A 20603-nucleotide genomic window follows, 5' to 3' on the forward strand; every position below is an offset into this window, starting at 1 on the left:
GTGAGTAGTTTGGATCAGCCAAAACATTATGACCACTGACAGGCAAAGTGAAAAACATTGATTATCTTGTTACAATGGTACCTGTCAAGGAGTACGATACATTAGGCAGTAAGTGAACAGTCAATTCTTAGAGTTGATGTATTGGATGCAGGAGAAATGGACAGGAGTAAAGACTTGAGCGGCTTTGACAAGGGCCAAATTAGTATGGCCAGACGAGTGGGTCAGAGCATCTCTGGAACGGCAAGGCTTGTGGCGTGCTCCCGGTCAGCAGTGGTGAGTACCTACTGACAGTGGGAGAGACAAACCACAAACCGGCAACAGGGTGTTGGGCACCCAAGGCTCATCGATGCGCGAGAGCAACGAAGGCTATCCCGTCTGGTCCGAACCGACAGAAGGTCTACTGTGCCACAAGAAACTTTTAATGGTGGTCACAGGAGGAATGTGTCACAATACATAGTGCATCACACCCTACTGCGTCTGGGGCTGCACAGGGTGGACCAACAGCATATTAGACAGGTGGTCATAATGTCCCGGCTCATCAGGTCATAAAGTTTTGGCTGATCGGTGTATCTTGCACCGTCTTAAGTCAGGAACTTCTATTTGTTTCTTCAATTGTATTTCAGGTAAACTGCTGCTCCATCCAGTTCTGACGATTGTAGCTGGTGGTATGCTGTTAACATAGTCATATAGAGTCGGAGAGCTATTACAGCATGGAAACAGGCCCTTTGGCCCAACTTGTCCACAAAGACTAAGATAACTAACTGAGCAAGTCCCAGGTGCCATGCATGGCCTGGCTCATCCTCATGCCTCCCATCAGTATTGCTTTATTATTGTCACATCTACACAGTCAAATCTAACCATCCAGGAATATAATGAAACCAAAAAACGAGTACAACAGGTAGTGCAAAAAGAGAATGTAACAGTGTGCAAAAAGATAATATAACAGCTACAGAGAAAGCGCAGTTAAAACGTGCAAGACCACAGCAAGATGGATTGGAGATTGGGAGTATACCCCGTAACTGTCCAGGTGTCTTGTAAATCTCGTAAGTGTACCTGCCTCTACCACTGCCCGTGGCAGCTCATTCCATGTACCCACCTGTGTGTTAAAAAAAAAAGTTGCCCCTTGGGTCCCTTTTAAAATGTCCCCCTCTCACTTTAAGGCACTGGTAAAATCCCAAACTGTGCTAAACGGTGATGTTGCAATCCTGTGCACAAGAGTTTCCAAACCTTGTGCAACAGTCTGTGTGGTCAGGACTGCTTCAGTTCCTCTCCCAGGCAGGGGCAGGGGGAAGGGGGAAGGTGCAGTGTTGCAGTGCTAATGTTTTAGGTGCCGGAGCGGCACTCGGGTGATCTCCTGCAGCACTGCACCCCTGGAAAGGTGGTGAGTCAGGCGTTAATTACATGACAGTGACATTCCCTTCCTCCATGGATGCTGCCTGATTTGCTTAATTAGAAACAAGGAACTGCTGATGTGGGTTTATACCAAAGACACACACAAAGTTGTGGAGTAACTCACTCAGCAGGTATGAGAACCGTTGTCTCCAGATGCTGCCAGATCCGCTGAGTTATTCGCAGTAGTTTTTACCCACAGAATGTCAGCATTTGCTGTTTCTGATTTTCCACCCAGTAAACATGTGGGGTGATTGTTTTCTGTCTGTGTGTGGGCGCCACTGCCAGCTCATTCATTGTCCACTCGCTATTGATGGGAGCGTGTGGTGAGCCGCCAGTACCATGAAGGGGCTCTCAGGATCCTGCTGGCGAACCAGATCTAGGACCGAGCCCCCCTGACACCCAGAACCAGGGGTCACAGCTTAAGAATAAGGACTAGGCCATTTAGGACTGAGATGAGGAAAAGCCTCTTCACCCAGAGAGCTGTGAATGTGTGGAGTTCTCCGCACAGACAGCGGCCGATGTGGGGATGGATGGACGGGTGGCTGGTCGGCGGGCGGAGCCGCCCGGCTGTGGCTTGGCCCGGGGCGGTGCGGTGCGATGCGATGCGATAGGCGGCGCCAAGGAAGCTGCAGCCGACGGTCTCTGGTCCCGACGCTCGCCTCCGACCGCCGATGGACGCGAAGCCCTTGTGCCTGATTGCCGCGGCCGACCAGGCGCTGGGGATCGGGCAGAGCGGCCGCCTGCCATGGGAACTGCCGTGAGTAGCGGGGGAGCGCAGCGGCCCCGGTCACTGGGACTGGACCTGGTCTCGGACACACACACTGGTCACTGGGACTGGACCCCGTCCCCGGACACCAGACTCCGGACACCACCCCCACACAAACACCCGCAACTAGCCGGCGGCCGCGGCGGCTCCCAGCCCGTGCCTGGCGCCGCTCATTCTCGCCCCTGTTTCCGCAGGAACGAGTTCAGTTGGTTCCTGTCGCAGGTCGACGCCGTCTCCGAGCTGGGTGAGTGGCTGGGAGTCCACAGACCGTTCGCGGGGTGGAGGGTGGGGGTGGAGGTGTGGGGTGGAGGGGAGGGATGGGGTGGGGGTATGGAGTGGAGCGGGGGTATGGGGTGGGGTGGGGGAATGGGGTGGGGCGGAGTGGTGGGGTGGGGTGGAGGGGTGGAGGGTGGGGTGCGGGCGGTCCCGGATTGGGGCTGGCCAGAGGAGGTAGTTAGGGCAGGTAATATAACAACATCTATAACACATTTAGACAGGTGCATGGATAGGACGGGTTTAGAGGGACGTGGGCCAAACGCGGGCAGGTGGGACGAGTGTAGATGGGACCTGTTGGTGGGTGCGGGTGGGTTGGGCCGAAGGGCCAGTATTGGTGCTGTAATGCAGCTGATCGCCACATTCCACCCATTTTCAGGCAAGAAGAACTTGCTGATCTGGGGGAGAGGCAGCGCCGTCAGTGACTCCCGCCCACTTCCCCACTGTTACCGAGTGTGTCTGAGCACCAGGTTGAGGTGAGTCAATGCACCCCCACCGAGGCCCAGGAGTCACCCGATGAGCAGGGGGTGGGGCAGTGGGCGGTGGATGGGGCAAGGGTGGGGACGGAGGGGCAGAGGATGGGACAGTGGTCAGAGGGTGGGACAGAGAATTAGCCGAGTGGGCATCAGGAAGGGGGACAATTCAGTAGTGGCCAATGATAGCGAGGTTGGTGTAGAGTGGTGGAGTTAGTGGGGAAACAATCGGGTCAGAGGTGGAACAGATGGGGTCAGACTGAGCCTTCTACTCTGAAGGTTGTGGTGAGGGGGCAACACTACAAGGTTGTCCGCCTGCCTCTTTACACAGGGGGCAGTGCTGTAAGGACCCCCAGATGTCCCAGTGCACAGGGAGTTCCAGTCAATGCTCCCAACACTGCATGGAAGGGGAGGCGTTCGTGTGTCCCAATATGTTCTGTGCTTTGGGAAATGGTGACAGCCTCACTCAGTCATCAGTCAACTTCCAATGGTTTACACATTCAGAGAACATAGACCGGTACAGCAGAGGAACAGACCCATCAGCCCACAATGTCTGTGCCAGGTTGCAGCCCTGTTCCAATACCTGAAGGGGCTGCTCCTTGCCTTCTGGCTACACTTCACACCCACCATCCTCATCTTTGGACACCCTGTGCGTAGGGGAGAGGGTAGGGCTGAAGATTGTTACTAGGCCTGGCCAAGCTGGCCATCCATGAGTCACGGTGCCGATCAAGAAGAGGGCTCTGCCGGTGCCGTCTGCCCTACCCTTTACCGGAGTTACGTCCACACCCGGGTGGTTTTAGAGAGGGACTGCACACTGTCCACGGGCGCCCTGGGGGATGTCCGGGACCGCTGGGCACCATCGGGAATGGAATGTATCCTTGAACAAGGATGGGGAAACAGTAATTTAAGTATATTTGTTTTACTTGTACTATGACGGTGGGTTTCATTTTGAATTATTTTGTTTTGCACATATTATTACAAATAACTGAATAAATTAATTTGGGTTAAAATAAAATTAAAATAAATGTCTGTGCCGAACATGATTCCGAATTAAACTGAGGTCTACCCTGCTCACCATAAAGCTATGCCCACTAGTCTTTGATGCTGCACCCTGGGTTTAGCATTCTGACTTTCTACCCCTATCTATGCTATCGGTCTCTATCCTATCTATACAAAGTGGATGAATCTATTTTATAAACCCCCCCCCCCCCCCCCCCCCATCTCTGGCGCTGCAGAAAAAACAATCCAAGTTTGTCCATCTTGTAGTTAACACCCCCTAATCCTGCAGCATTCTAGTAAACCTCCTCTGCCCCCCCCCTATCCAAAACCTCCACATATTTCCTGAAATGGTGCGATCAGAATTGGAACAACTCCATGTGTCGGGCACATCTATGGATGTAGAGGGACCACGTTTCAGATCAAGACTCTACATCAGTCTGCACCCGAATTGTCACCCATGACTCTTCCTCCACAGATGCTGCCTGATCCACCGAGTACCTCCAGCACTTGGCTATTTGTTCCATATTCCAGCATCTGCAGTTTTTGTGTCAGTCAGATGAACAAACTGCTTTACGTGTACAGGGGCCAGAGCAACACAGAGGGGGGAACAGTCACACACGTGTGTGGTTCACAGCAGTGCGTGTTTCAGTAAATGTGTGCCTTGTTATCTGCTTCTGTCAGCTCAGTGCCGCCTGGCACCGACTTCCTCTGCCGAGATCTGGCCAGTGCTGTCCAGCTCGCCTCTCTCCCACCTCTGAGTGATCACATCGAGACCATCTGGGTACTGGGTGGCACCAGGCCCTTCCAGGTAGGTCTGTGTGGGGCAGATGGGTGGGTACCGTGCCCATGGCACTAGTGGTCACTCTCCTTGCTGCCGGGGGTTGTGAGAGCGGCTCTCTCTGCCACATTGTCCCAACCCCAATGCTAGGCAAGTGTCCATCCTCCCAGTGTTCTGGTAAACCACTGCTGCAGTCATTGAGGATCATGGGGGGGGGGGGGGGGGGGGGGGAGCGTCATTGATCATGGGAGGTCATGGGAGGGTCATTGAACGTCACAGGGGGTCATTGATGGACAGTAGGGGTCAATGAGGGCCATGGGGAGTCATTGATGGCCATTGGGGGTCATTGAGGGTCATGAGGGGTCATTGATGGTCACAGGGGTCATTGGTCATAAGGGGTCATTGATGATCATGGGCAGTAATTGAGAGTCATGGGCAGGTCATTGATGGACACACACACTAAGCCTCCCCTTCTCTCTGGGTCACAGGAAGCCTTGCGATATCCAATCTGTGACCGCATCTATCTGACCAGCATCATGGCAAACTTCCACTGCGACACTTTCTTCCCAGATTTTGACCGGGACATCTTCCAGCTACAGGACAAGTAAGGACAAGTAAATATTATTCTCCGGTGCTCACTGCGTTTTGTGTGGAGTATGGGATGGATCCTCAGCAGGTCAGGCAGCGTCTGTGGAGAGAGAACCGCCTCAGGTTTCATCACCGGCTGCTGGGTTGGAAGTTGGGTCGTGTGTTACGGCCTGTCCGGGCGAGTCCCATTTGCCCGTGTTTGTGGGTCTGCACCTGCCGCTATCAACGTACCTGCTGCCTGGACACACGCAGTGGCCGCAGAGGACAGGTGAGCGTGTGGCCGGGGGGTATTATCCTGTGTTGGTCACTTACTACCTGCCAGAGATGCTGACCGGCAGAACCTGGTCAGTGCTAGTGTTGGAGATGGACCCTAGTCCCACCCAGACCCCCTGGGTCAGTGCTGGTGTTGAAGATGGACCCTAATCCCTCCCAGAGCCCTGGGTAAGTGACTGTGACAGACCCCCCCCCCCCCCCCCCTGGGAAACAGAGTTCCCTGCATCTGGTCGCTACATCTGGTCATCTTGCTCGTGACGTTCTGACCATTTACACTTGTACTTCCCTTGTTTTGTTAGGTTTCCTGGAGTTCCCAGTGAAATTCAAGAGGAAAATGGCATCCAATATAAATATCAGGTTTTTCAGAAAGTTCCATCCAGTGACCCCGAAACTAGACTGAAGTGTGAGTGTTTCAGCGATGACCGTCGCCGTTTATAGTCTCTCGGGTAGTTTGCCTGAAGTGAATCCCATTATTTCAGGAGTGGTTTGTTATTGTCACGTGCACTGAGAACAGTGAAAAGCTTTGTTTTGACGCTGTACAAACACAGATATACTGCCTCCCTCCCCCCCCCCCCCAATCCTAACTTGCTCAATAGACAATAGGTGCAGGAGGAGGCCATTCGGCCCTTCGAGCCAGCACCGCCATTCAATGTGATCATGGATGATCATTCTCAATCAGTACCCCGTTCCTGCCTTCTCCCCATACCCCCTGACTCCGCTATCCTTAAGAGCTCTATCTAGCTCTCTCTTGAATGCATTCAGAGAATTGGCCTCCACTGCCTTCTGAGGCAGAGAATTCCACAGATTCACAACTCTCTGACTGAAAACGTTTTTTTCTCATCTCAGTTCTAAATGGCATACCCCTTATTCTTAAACTGTGGCCCCTTGTTCTGGACTCCCCCAACATTGGGAACATGTTTCCTGCCTCTAACGTGTCCAACCCCTTAATAATCTTATATGTTTCGATAAGATCTCCTCTCATCCTTCTAAATTCCAGTGTATACAAGCCTAGTCGCTCCAGTCTTTCAACATATGATAGTCCCGCCATTCCGGGAATTAACCTAGTAAACCTACAGTTCAAACTCAAGTACAATAGGCAGAACAAAAGGGAGGACACAGTGCAGTATAAAGCTCTCAGCATCGTAGCACAAGAGTTCCATGGACAGAGTCCAATGTTCACAATGGGGTAGAGGTGAATTAAACTTTCGTTAAACATAGAAACATATAAACATAGAAAATAGGTGCAGGAGGAGGCCATTTGGCCCTTTGAACCAGCACCGCAATTCATTGTGATCATGGTTGATCATCCACAATCAGCAACCTGTGCCTGCCTTCTCCCCATATCCCTTGATTCCAATAGCCCCTAGAGCTCTATCTAACTCTCTTTTAAATTAATCCAGTGAACTGGCCTCTACTACTTTCTGTGGCAGAGAATGCCACAAAATGCACAACTCTGGGTGAAAAAGTTTCTTCTCACCTCAGTTTTAAATGGCCTCCCCTTTATTCTTAGACTGTGGCCCCTGGTTCTGGTCTCCCCCAACATTGGGAACATTTTTCCTGCCTCTAGCTTGTCCAATCCTTTTATAATTTTTTATGTTTCTATCAGATCCCCTCTCATCCTTCTAAACTTCAGTGAATACGCCCAGTCTTTCCAATCTTTCCGCATATGACAGTCCCGCCATCCCGGGGATTAACCTCGTGAACCTACGCTGCACTGCCTCAATAGCAAGGACATCCTTCCTCAAATTAGGTGACCAAAACTGTACACAATACTCCAGATGTGGTCTCACCAGGGCCCTATACAAATGCAGGAGGACCTCTTTGCTCCTCGACTCAAATACTCTCGTTATGAAGGTTAGCATGCCATTAGCTTTCTTCACTGCCTGCTGTACTTGCACGCTTACTTTCAGTGACTGGTGTACAAGGACACCAAGGTCTCGTTGCACTTCCCCTTTACCTAATCTGACACCATTGAGCTAATAATCTGCCTCCTTGTTTTTGCTGCCAGTGGATAACCTCACATTTATCTACATTATACTGCATCTGCCATGCATCTGCCCACTCGCTCAACCTGTCCAAGTCACCCTGCAACCTCCTAACATCCTCTTCACAGTTCACACTGCCATCCAGCTTTTTGCCATCTGCAAAATTGCTAGTGTTACTTCTAATTCTATCATCCAAATCATTAATATATATTGTAAATAGTTGTGGCCCCAGCACCGAGCCTTGTGGCAATCCACTCGCCACTGCCAGCCATTCTGAAAAGGACCCGATTATTCCTACTCTTTGCTTCCTGTCTGCCAACCAATTCTCTATCCATGTCAATACCTTACCCCCAATACCATATGCTCTAATTTTGCTCTCCAACCTCCCGTGTGGGACCTTATCAAAGATTTTCTGAAAGTCTAGATATGCTACATCCACTGGCTCTCCTTCATCCATTTTACTTGTCACGTCCTCAAAAAATTCCAGAAGATTAGTCAAGCAGGATTTCCCCTTCATAAATTCATGCTGACTTGGACCAATCCTTTTACTGCTATCCAAATGTGCCGTTATTACCTCTTTAATAATTGACTCCAGCATCTTCCCCTCCACCAATGTCAGGCTAACTGGTCTATAATTCCCTGTTTTCTCTCTCGCTCCTTTCTTGAAAAGTGGGATAACATTAACTTTCTGGAAAATGCTGTGAAAATTAAAGGGCGTTCTAAACCTCTACTGATCGAGTTATTGGTGAAGGCCTCACATTTGTGATTCTGGTTATCCTTTTGTGTATCAGTGTAAGGTCCCTTTAATCATCTGTGGCCTCAGTGAGACAGGGCATGCCTGACCCACCCTCCGTGGCAATGTGCCATCTCTGTCCACCTCCGCTCAGCCACACCTGGGTGGCCTGCACCCCCATGGCATGAACATTCTCCCATTCCAGGTGACCCGCTCCCTCTGACCCACCAAGGTCCTTTCACACAACCCTTATTTTGAACCCCACCCCACTGACCCATCTCTTCATTCTTTCCCCTTCCCCACCCAGTCCATCTGTCATTTACCCCACTGGGTTCCTGCCCCTGTTGTGCCCACCTGCCCACCGTCCCTCTACTGGTTTCCTTGTTGTCACCTGTAACAGGTACAGTGAATTTTTTTGTATAACGCTCAGCAAGACTATCCCGGCACATAAGCACAATCGGTACCGAATACACAGAACAGCCCACTGAGTCCATATGCAAGAGGTGCCATTTTACATTCCCAGCTGCAGATGGCCACAAAGGCCCATTGCAGCCGTCACCTCCATTCCGGTCGTCCTGCGGACTGATGTCCCTCTTCTTGCGCGATCCTCTTCAGCCCTCGTTCCCCTGGGTGGCCCCTCCCGCAGCCGACCTCATGGGTTGGAAAGGTATGACCTCCCCCTCCCAACCCCCCAGTTCTTCTCACCGGCCCTTTGTCCAATATCCGCACCTGCCACCGTTCCCCTCCCCCACCTCCTCCCCAATTCCAGATCCACGTGGTGAGCAGGGGCTAGGTTGGGCGGCCTACCTTCTCTGGGAGAGCCAGGCCTGCGGTTGGGTCGAGCCCCAGGCTGCTGCAGGGCCTCCAGCCGCCCTCTCCACCGTCGAGGCCCTTCACTGCTTCCCGCCGCCAGTCCGCTTACCGGCCCTCTGTTCGACTCCCTCGATTCTGGTCCATGTGGTGAGCAGAGGCCGAGCTCAGCGGCAACCGCTCTGGGCTGGTTCTCGATGCCACGGCAGCAAGCCAGGCCCGTTGCCGGGCATGGCTGTGGCTGCAGTCCATCCCTCATCTGCCTCCATGCTTCATCTTTTCACATTGGATTCAACCCTCTGCAGCCCCTTGTTCTCCACTCTTCACCTTCCAACCTCTGTTGCCATCCCCACCTTCCCTCCCCATCTCACTCCATTTACCAATCAACCCCTCCTCATCTGGATCCATCTATTGCTTGCCAGTTCTTGCCCTGCCCCCATCCCCCTCTCCATCTCCCCTCCAACCTTCCAGTCAGGGGAAGGGTCCCGATCCAAAACATTGTCTGACAACTTCCTCAAAAGATGCTCCTCAACCTACTGAATTCATCCAGCAAATTGTTTGTTGCTGTAGAAACATTAAATTCTTTCGCTTTGGTGAGAAAGAGTTAAAATTCAGGTCAACAATTCCTCGTGTGGAATTCATTGCCACAGACAGCTGTGGAGGCCGTCAATGGATATTTTTAAGGCAGAGATAGATAGATTCTTGATTAGTGCGGATGTCAGAGGTTATGGGGAGAAGGCAGGAGAATGGGGTTAGGAGGGAGAGATAGATCAGCCATGATTGAATGGCAGAGTAGACTTGATGGGCCGAATGGCCTAATTCTGCTCCTATCACTTATGAACTTGTGAACTGTTTCTCTCTCTGCAGATGCTGCGTGATGAGCTGACGTTCTCCAGCACATTATATTTTTTCTCTTGTCCGAGAGGTATTTATTGATCTGAAGTGAATCTACGTTGTTGTTTCCAACAATCTGAAACGTATCTACTGCAATAAGTGAGTCGTGGTTAATTTTCAACATCCACCTGGACCTGCTGTGGTCTCGGGATCTGCAACAGGTCCCTGGTGCAGGCTGGGCGAAGATCACCGTTACTGTGGATCAAGATCATGTCACTTCACAATGCCTATCCTGTGGTTCTGACAATAAAATAACAAAAATCATAAGATATGGTGAAATTATTTTTTAAATTTTTTAAAATTATATTTCAGTTTTGTTTCGGGATACAGCGCAGAAACAGGCCCTTCGGCCCACCAAGTCTGCGCTGCCCCCTACATTAAAACTATCTTACACACAAGGGATGCCTTCAGTGTCTCCCACACCCACACTGGGACACCATAATTGTGTCTCACACACCCACGCCGGGACACCATCAGTGTGTCACACACTCGCACTGAGACACCATCAGTGTGTCACACACTCACATTGGGACACCATCAGTGTGTCACACACTCACACTGGGACACCATCAGTGTGTCACACACTCACACTGGGTTACCATCAGTGTGTCACACACTCACACTGGGACACCATAGTTGTGTCACCCACCCACGCCGGGACACCTTCAGTGTCGCACACTCACACTGAGACACCAGGGTCGCACACTCACACTGGGACACCATCAGTGTGTCACACACTCACACTGGGATACCATCAGTGTGTCACACAATCATACTGGGACCCCATCACTAGGGGTGGGGTGTTCCTGCAGCCTCCTCCTCCCATTCACTGTCCTGGCAATGACCCTTCCCAATCTCCAGGTCTATCCCTACTGCCCTGTTTGTGCAAGGGCACAGTATGTATGTGTTGTTAGGTTTGTGTGCCATTGTATGTTCTTTTTTAGCACCTGCACTGATGTACAGCACTTTGGTCAACGTGAGTTGTTTTAAAATGTGCTATACAAATAAAATTGACTTGACTTGACTTGACTCTGGTGACCATGGACGGGTGACATTTCGGGTCAGAACCCAGTCTGATGATGGGGCTCGACCCGAAACGTCACTTTTCCCTTTTCTCCAGAGATGTTGCCTGATCCGTTGAGTTACTCCAGCATTTTGTGTCTTATCTTTGGTGTAAACAAGCATCTGCAGTTCCTGCCTTGCACTATCCTGCAGTTGTTTGCTGCATTCCGGAGTTGCCACCGTGTCGCTGAGGTTGTGGGAAGTGATCCAGATACACAGGGAATTTCATTAAATTCATGTTTTTCTTGATCAACCAGTTTCTTTGCATGAATGACCACATTGTGAAATAATAGAATAAGGGGTAGGCCATTTAGAACGGAGATGAGGAAGAACTTTTTCAGTCAGAGAGTGGTGAAGGTGTGGAATTCTCTGCCTCAGAAGGCAGTGGAGGCCAGTTTGTTGGATGCATTCAAGAGAGAGCTGGATAGAGCTCTTAAGGATAGCGGAGTGAGGGGGTATGGGGAGAAGGCAGGAACGGGGTACTGATTGAGAGTGATCAGCCATGATCGCATTGAATGGCGGTGCTGGCTCAAAGGGCTGAATGGCCTACTCCTGCACCTATTGTCTATTGTCTATTGTCTATAATAGCTGGAGGTAGTGCCAATGGAGAGAAGCAGTTAATGCTTCAGAACGAGAGGTTGGACATGGAGTGGTTTGGTTAGCTTTAAGTTGCAGAGAGGGTTAGGCAGAGCTGACGGGAGAAAGTGAAGATCTCCGACAGTTGGGGGCGGATGAGAGGACTGTTAATGTCCTCGCTCGACCGGGAGTGCCGGCGGAGTGGGGGGGGAGGAGGTGGGGGGGGAGGAGGTGGGGGGGGGGAGGAGGAGGAGGGGGGAGGAGGAGGGGGGAGGAGGAGGGGGGAGGAGGAGGAGGGGGGAGGAGGAGGGGGGGGAGGAGGGGGGAGGAGGAGGGGGGAGGAGGAGGGGGGAGGAGGGGGGGGAGGTGGGGGGAGGAGGAGGGGGGGAGGAGGGGGGAGGGGGGAGGAGGAGGGGGGAGGAGGTGGGGGAGGGGGGGAGGAGGTGGGGGTTGGTGCCTTTACTTGGCCCATATGCCTCCAAACCTTTCCTATTCATGTACCTGTCCAAATGTCCTAGAAATGTTGTTATTTACCTGTCTCAATTACCTCCTTTGATAAGCCTTTAATAGGCTCTCACAAGTGAGGCTGCTAAAGAAGATGAGGGCCCATGGTATTGGAGGGAAGATACTAGCATGGATGCAAGGTTGGCTGACTGGCAGAAGGCAAACAGTGGGAATTGAGGGGGCATTTTCTGGTTGGCTGCCAGTGCCTAGTGGTGTTCCCCAGGGCTCGGTCCCTAATCTAACATGGACGGTATCTTCACACTATACTGCAGGGCCCTGGGGAGTGTTGTAGAGCAGGGGCATCCAGGAGGGCAAGCACATAGTTCCTTGAAAGTGGCAGCACAGGAAGATAGGGTGGTTAGCAAAGTGTTTCAATATGTTGGTATCAGTCAGGATATTGAGTGTCGAGTAGAAGAATCAAGAACCAGAGGACATAAGTTTAAGGTGAAAGGGGAAAGATTTAATAGGAACCTGAGATGCAACTGTTTCACACAGAGGGTGGTGAGTATATGGAATGAGCTGCCAGAGAAGGTAGTTGTGGCAAGTATATATATTCCTTTATTCGTCCCACACCGGGGAAATTTACAGTGTTACAGCAGCAAAATGGATAGCAAGAGAGCAAGAGATCATTCATTATAAATAAAAGATACATAAATTGTCCTCAGTTTTCTGTGTGTTCTTAGCTGTTATTGTTGACTCGTCTGCTGGGAGCAGTGCTGGTTGTGCAGTCTCACAGCAGCGGGAAGGAAGGACCTCCTATATCTCTCCTTCACGCACTTGGGGTGAAGGAGTCTGTCACTGAAGGAGCTACTCAGTGCAGTGACAGTGTCCTGCATTGGGTGGGAGTCGTTGTCCAGCAGCGATGTTAGCTTTGCCATCCTCCTCCTCTCTCCCACCACTGAGTCGAGGGGGCAACCCAGGACACAGCTGGCCTTCCTGACCAGCTTGTCGAGTCTCTTCCCTTCCGCCGCTGAGATGCTGCTGCTCCAGCTGACCACTCCATAGAAAATGGCCGATGCAACCACCTATACACTGGGATCAGCAAAAGGTGTTGTAGAAGGTCCTTAGTAGTGCCCCCTGCACTCCAAAGGACCTGAGTCTCCTTAGCAGATAAAGTCTGCTCTGGCCCTTTCTGTATTGCGCATCGGTGTTTTCTGTTCAGTCCAGTTTATTGTTGAGGTAGACACCCAGGTACTTATAAGAATCCACCCACCCTCACATACCTAAAAAAGCTTTTACTATCCTCCCTTATATTATTGGCTAGCTTACCCTCGTACCTCATCTTTTCTCCCCGTATTGCCTTTTTAGTTATCTTCTGTTGCTCTTTAAAAGATTCCCAATCCTCTGGCTTCCCACTCTTCTTTGCTATGATATACTTCTTCTCTTTTATTTTTATGCTGTCCTTGAGTCCCCTTATCAGATCAGGTTCATTACACAACACTAAATCCAAAATTGCCTTCTCCCTGATATGCTCCAGTACAAGCTGTTCTAAGAATCCATCTCGGAGGCACTCCACAAACTCTCTTTCCTGGGGTCCATTACCAACCTGATTTTCCCAGTCTACCTGCATGTTGAAATCTCCCATAACCACTGTAGCATTACATTTGCGACATGCCAATTTTAGCTCTTGATTCAACTTGCACCCTATGTCGAGGCTACTGTTTGGGGACCTGTAAATAACTCCCATTAATAATAATAATAATAATAATAATAATTCATTTATTTTATATAGCGCCTTATCGCATGCTCAAAGCGCTTTACAAAAACAATTAACATAGAAACAAACAGACAAACTATCCTGACGGAAAAGCGGCGAATACACAACGCCAGCGTCCTCTCACGTCAGGGTCCGGCAGTAGACATTAAAAAGCACAAGACACACAGATATAATTTTTTACACAAACAGCCATCACAGTGATTGCTCTAGGCATACCCTCACTGTGATGGAAGGCAAAGTCTTATCTCCTCCTTGTTCTTCTCCCGTGGTGCCACGAGGTGATCGAGGCTCCCAACTTTTTGAAGCCCCCACCAGGCGATGGAAAGTCCCAGGGCCGAGCCGAGCAGGCCGATGAAAGTCCTGAGCCCCCACTGGGCGATGGAAAGTCCCAGGGCCGAGCCGAGCAGGCCGATGAAAGTCCTGAGCCCCCACCGGGCGATGGAAAGTCCCAGGGCCGAGCCGAGCACGCCGATGAAAGTCCTGAGCCCCCACCGGGCGATGGAAAGTGCTGCGGCCGAGCCACGCAGGGCGATGAAGGGCCTGCGGGCGGGTCGATCGTACCTTGCGCTTCGGGGCGGTCGAAGCTGCTACGGCTGGAGCTCCCAAAAGCCGGTCGCCAGCCAGGGACCTGCGAACTCCCGATGTTGCGGTCTGCAGGGCCCACGGCCGAAGCCTCCGAGATGGTAAGTCCAGGTCCGGAGTCAAGACCGGAGTCTTTGAGGTCGATCCCAGCTGGAGGCTGCCGACTCCACGATGTTAGGCCGTAGCGCGAACGGAGATACGACACGGTAAAGGTCGCATCTCCGTTGAGGAGGAGATTTGAAAAAAGGTTTCCCCCAACCCCCCCACCACCCCCCCACATACACAGAGTTAAAAATAAAACAAAACGTACATTTAACGACGACAATGACAAAAAAACCAACAAAAAACACAGAGAGACTGCCGGTGAGCCGCAGCTGCAGAACACAGCCACGCCCCCTATTAGGGTCTTTTTACCCTTACAATTCCTCATTTCTATCCATACTGATTCTACATCTCTGGATTCTACGTCACCCCTTGCAAGGGAGTGAATATCATTCCTTACCAACAGAGCGACCCCACCCCCTCTGCCCACCTGTCTGTCTTTTCTATACGTTGTGTACCCCTGAATATTCAGTTCCCAGCCCTGGTCCTCTTGTAGCCATGTCTCTGTATTTCCCACAACATCATACTTGCCAATGTCTCACTGAGCCTCAAGCTCATCCACTTTATTTTTTATAGTTTGTGCATTTAAATACAACACTTTAACTTTGGTATTCACCTCCCCTTTCACACCGGTCACAATCGGCCCTGACCTTACTCTCTTATCCCATCTAGAACTTCCCTTCCCATTTATTCGAGAGTCCTTTGCAATTTCTCCTGTATTCAAACTGGAGGAATCTGGGGAAATTTGGACAATGGAAGCGGTTTGGAGGGTTTTGGTCGAACACAGGAAAATGAGACTAAGCTAAACACAAATCTTGGTCAGCGTGGACGTCGTCCAAAGCCATTATTTCCGTGCTGTATGACCCATGCAAGGAACACTGCAGTCAGTGATGGTAAACAAGATAGTATAGATGGGTACTTGATGGTTAGCATGGACTCTGTGGGCCAAAGGTCTCTGTGCTGTGTGACCATATGGTTTCATAACCCAGACCAGGGAGATTGTCCTGATTAGATTGGCCAGGGGGAGGCGCTGGTGAGTCACTGCCTTGACCAGCAGAGCTTCATGTACTCTATGTGATGTGATGCTCATAGTGCTCTATGTGATGAAGCTCTCCCACAGTGCCTTCCCCAGCCAGCAAGGAATGGTGGTGGTGGGGGGGGGGGGGGGTATCAGGGTGGCTCTCCCCATGGGTGCGGCTGCCCCCACCCCACCTGTAAACCAAAGCACTGACCCCCCCCCCCCAAACGAGCCTCTGTTCCTGCAGGACGAGGGGTGAAGTCAGGGAACCAAAGCTGAGAGATAAAACAAAGAATATGATTGTGACGTCACATTTGACAATAAAGTATAATTAATTGATTCATTCAAATCGGGAAGCGAAATCAAAAAACAGCTGCTCTTGAAATCTGAAATAAAACCAGAAAATGCAGGAAACACTCAGCAGGTCAGGCGGCATCCGTGGAGAGAGAAATAGTTAATGTTTCAGGTGGGAGTCCTGGGTCAGAGACAAAGATACCAGTATCTTCGATCAGGACCCAAGCCCGAGGGCTCAACGTCTCCACCCTGTGGCGGGCTGCGGGATATGCGGATCTCAGCTCCCATGGAATAGTGGATTCTCTGATTGAAAAACAAGTGGTAAACCAGCATCTGCCGTTCCTGTGTCAAAAAAACGTGTTATTTTATCTGCAATTCCTAGTAGAAAATAACGCTTTGATTTGTTTTTGTTCGCTGTTAAACACTTTAGGACTTTCATTATTTTAAACATGTTAAAAAAGAAATGCAAATCATTGGTTTTAACATGTAATTAATTCGTGTAGGAAAAAGGGTTGAGATACCCAGAAACTGGTTCAGTGTAGCTGGAGTTTATTCCAACCGGCGAGTTTTGTTGGGATTTTTTTCACAATAAATGTTGGCAAAATAATTTAGAATTGGAGAAGTTGGAATTGGAAAACTGCACAGGGAGTAAACTCTTACCGACCGAAACTTAATTCCGTTGGCTGTTTCTGAGAAGATTGCACGCACATTTATGTTGCCGGACAAGTTAAAAAGAGGAATGTGTAGGAAGGAACTGCAGATGCTGGTTTAAACCAAAGATCACAGGGAGAAGAATTGCAGACGTGAGCGTGGATCTGCGAGGAAAGACATGTTTGACCAATGCACTGACCTCCATCGAGGCTGCGACTAGTAGAGATGGTGGGAAGGATGCGGCGTTGTTGAATTTCTGCAAGGCTTTTGAGAAAAGGTCCCCACACAGGAGGCCGGTCAAAGTTAGAGCTGACAGGCCTAGGGGCAATTCAGATTACCCCTCCCCCCCCCCCCCCCTGTCCTCTCCTCTCCACCCCTCCCCAATTCACACCAACCTATTCCCTGCCATTTTCCAATGCGGGTTTCCCCAGGGATTTAATCTCCCACCCTGGGTTATTATGTCCTTCCCTCCCCTCACACACGGAGTCAGAGGGAGAATGTACGGATAGGGAGAGAGAGGAGGGGAGGTGGACACGCCGGGGTCTCTCTCTCTCTCTCCCTCTCTCATTCACCCATTCGATGCCAGGCGAAACCCTGACACTATAATCCTTATCCCGATTCCTCTGGGGATTACTCACCGTTCACCAACAATCAGAGAGATTCAGCGGCATTAATCTGCTCAGTGAGACCCGGGGCTCACTGGATCCCAATCCGGCAACAGGATAGCAACTGTTTCCCCACAGCTCGGCCGGACACCATTCCAGGCTCCTCTCGGTTACAGGCACAGCCGCTCTCCGGTTACAGGTGAAGCCCTCGGTTACAGGCGGGGCTCCTTTCCAGTTGCAGGAACAGCCACCCTCGGTTACAGGCAGCAGCGCGCCTCTCGGTTACAGGTGATATATCTCTCTCTCTCTCCCTCTGCCTGAAATGCGGTGAACGTGTGCTGCTGCCGAGTGTAGCTCTGAGAGCAAACGGGAGCAAGGGATCTGAGGAGTAAGCAGGAACAGGGTACTTCGTCTTCCATCATCCATGTTTCAAATGTTACATCGCTGTCATCGTCCGTCCTGAAAAGGGCGCAAGTTTCCGGCGACAATCAGTGGGAGCCGTCACCTGTGCAAGAGATTTATTCACAAAATGCTGGAGTAACTCAGCAGGTCAGGCAGCATCTCGGGAGAGAAGGAATGGGCGACGTTTCAGTCTGAAGAAGGGTCTCGACCCGAAACGTCGCCCATTCCTTCTCTCCCGAGATGCTGCCTGGCCTGCTGAGTTACTCCAGCATTTTGTGAATAAAAACCTTCGATTTGTACCAGCATCTGCAGTTATCTTCTTATACTACCTGTGCAAGAGATGATGGTGGTAGCAGAATTAGCTCAGGACACGCCACGTGGACACTGATTCTGGGTGATCAGCCATGATCACATTGAATGGCGGTGCTGGCTCAAAGGGCCGCATGGCCTACCCCTGCACCTATTTTCTATGTTTTTATATCAATAACTCCTTGTCTTTCAAGAACGTAACGTTGAGAGCGAGGATTCCCAGCGGAGGAAGCATTCACTGTGTCTCCTCACAGCTGGTCATCTCCAATGTCCATCGGCGCCCGCTCTGTGTTCCTTGCAGTTTAGAAGAACGAGGGCTGACCTTATTCACACGGATAAGATCCCGAGGAGGCACCATAGGGTAGATATTAAGGTTTTCATTCGTGGAAGAGTCACTAACAAGAGGACATAACTACACCGAGCTGGTCGTGTAAAATTGAGATATACAGAAGTTTCTGGAAGTCCCTGCCTCTGAGGGTGGCAGAGACTGGATCATTGGATGTATCGATTGATGAATATTTGACAGATTGAGGGTTGGGGGAGTTTGGGGAACTGGTACAGAGGAATGGAGGTTCCGTGGATCAGCCGTGATCATACTGAAGGTGGGGCAGGCTTGATGGACCGAGTGGTCTCCTCCTGCTCCCGTATCTTGTGACTTATCTGCATTGAATCTTTAATTAGAGCATTCATGTTCACGAGAACAACTCGATCAAATCCCGTGGACAGATCAACATTAACAATCACTTTATTGATTTATAATACAAAGGGTGGAGAGGCCCCAAAACACAAAACCTTATTCATTATCACAAGCTAGAAAAGTATTTAAACTTTCAAACAGGAGTTTTCTATTTCCATGAGTTGCAGCTTTCAATACAACCAAAGCATGACTTTGCACAGCCAGTGAAGAGGGTTGACAGCCAAAGGGAACCGTTTGCAATGAGTATATTGTGGATTGTCATAGAATCTTGAACAATCTGCCCCTGGATTTGCTAATCCTTCAGATAGCTCACATCCGGAGGTGATTTATAACAGTACTGTAACTGTGAGAAGTTGTTTTTCCCTGACATTATCTTTTTGCAGAAAATTAATTACAAGAAATATAATTACCTTTAAAATGTTAAGAATATCTTTTTTTAAAAATAAACTAACGCATTTCAAGACTTCAACTTCATGGACAATGGGTTTCTATTTCAACACGGGCTTGTTATAATCATGAAGGTTGTGAGCTTGTTTTTCGGCATGCCTGATATATTGTGCTGCTCTAAGTACAAACACATGCAATAAACACTGCACAGTGCATGCACACTTTCATGTAACGTTGAATTTAAACTGACGTCCTTCCTTGGCCATTATACTTGTTTGAGCCATTCTCAGACTGACCACGTCTGAATCACACACTATTAATCTGTTTACGTAATTACATTTTAAACCATTCCTAGCATGTGGAACAGGAGAGTTGCTGCTGGCATCTGCAGTGCAAAGCAGGGACGGCAACACTGCATCCCCCAGGTGTCGCACAGCTGTTGCACAGCTGCTGCTTGCTCTACACATCTGCCAGCTGTTACCTGAGAGAAGCCACACACCGCCAAGTGTCAGTTTGTCGACCAGTGGACAACTGACACTCAACAGCAGCACCACAAATAAATGACTCGATCATTCAACAGATTTGTAGCATCTGGAGTGTGCAAAAGGGCTGGGACGTTTCTCTACATTACTTTAAGGAGTCGCCCGTGACAAGCTTCGAACTGTGTATTGGTCAAATAAAGCATGCTTCCGCATCCTGCCTCTGCCTCACGTTGTCACGACACTGGAGCTCAATATTTTCCGCAACCTTTACTCAGGGGACAAATTTGTGCTCAATAACAGACGTTAGCACATGAATGGTCCCACTTGAGTGAGATGTTGTGCAGTAAAGCGCTATTTTTTGTGTCATCAATTTAAGTTCTATCTTTAAAGTTCAGATGGACACGGGCTTTGCGAAGACCCCGAGTTCAGGGCTATTGTAATCCAAGGTTGGAGTCACGCTCACCAACGCTGCCGATTCTGGAGCAGCATCCAAGGCGGCACCTGTACACGGTGCTCCATCCGTGGATCAGAGACGGCGTTGATCGCAGTCGCTGCCTCTGTACACGACTCATATCCTCGGTCACGGACCGTGGCAAAACGGGAACAACCTGGTAATATCTACAACCAAGCTCGAGGGCACGGGGCAGCCCGACCTCCATCTGCCCACACACAGACAGGCAGGAAGGTGCCTGCATTAAAGAAAGTACAAACGTACAAAAACGTGTTTGGTCTACATAGCCCACGATATACTGAGTCAAGTACCACTAAAAATAAAGCAGGGTTGTGTAAAGGGGCTGCTGGATCTTCTAATCAGAATCCGAGCTGGAGTTGTGATCGCTGATGCACTCGTTAGCTGCCTCCTCCAACGGACCCATTGTCCCGTCCGCTTTGACTCTCATCGGCTTGATGATCTGCTCCCTGCAAAACATAAGCCACATCGCGGTGAGGATGGGCAGGCGACAGCTGCCTTCACCACTGCCCCCGAACATCAGGCAGAAAGAAAAGCCCACACATCCCAAACACAAATCTCATTCCAAGAGTTTTATTAGACCCGCTTAAACCAATTAAAGCCTGAAGCAAAGTCAACCCTAATGAATCTAGAACAGGATGCGGAGACATTGTCCGAGAGAATGCTCTCCCCATGCTCAACCTGCTGCCCCTCTCCCCTCCCAGGCTGAAAGCAAACTCATTAAATGCATTCAAGTCAGCAAATTTATTTAGTTTCAGTAAATAGAGCAATCGCCCCTCCAA

General features: G+C 50.2%; 2 protein-coding genes across 3 annotated transcripts in view; one reads left to right on the forward strand and one right to left on the reverse strand.

Annotated features, from left to right (window-relative positions):
* The first annotated feature begins 1621 nt into the window (after nt 1-1621).
* On the forward strand, nt 1622-10212 carry LOC144603387 (dihydrofolate reductase). Of its 2 annotated transcripts, XM_078416546.1 has the most exons (7): nt 1938-2149; nt 2353-2402; nt 2811-2907; nt 4585-4711; nt 5170-5285; nt 5842-5945; nt 9938-10212. In XM_078416546.1, the coding sequence occupies exons 1-7, from the start codon at nt 2064-2066 to the stop codon at nt 9946-9948; spliced, it is 591 nt and encodes a 196-aa protein (XP_078272672.1). In that variant the 5' UTR covers nt 1938-2063; the 3' UTR covers nt 9949-10212. The 2 variants fall into 2 exon arrangements, with proteins under 2 accessions (XP_078272671.1, XP_078272672.1); XM_078416545.1 differs by lacking the exon at nt 2811-2907 and having other exon boundaries at nt 1622-2149.
* An 8314-nt stretch (nt 10213-18526) lies between these two features.
* The window catches only part of ric8b (RIC8 guanine nucleotide exchange factor B), a 38093-nt gene continuing 36016 nt past the window's right edge, over nt 18527-20603 (reverse strand). The window contains exon 10 of the mRNA XM_078417092.1: nt 18527-20270. Coding sequence (XP_078273218.1) covers nt 20159-20270 — 112 coding nt within the window. The 3' untranslated portion in view covers nt 18527-20158. The remainder of the gene's footprint in view (nt 20271-20603) is intronic.

Source organism: Rhinoraja longicauda, chromosome 20, assembly GCF_053455715.1.
Source record: "Rhinoraja longicauda isolate Sanriku21f chromosome 20, sRhiLon1.1, whole genome shotgun sequence".
Taxonomy (NCBI): Eukaryota; Metazoa; Chordata; class Chondrichthyes; order Rajiformes; family Arhynchobatidae; genus Rhinoraja; species Rhinoraja longicauda.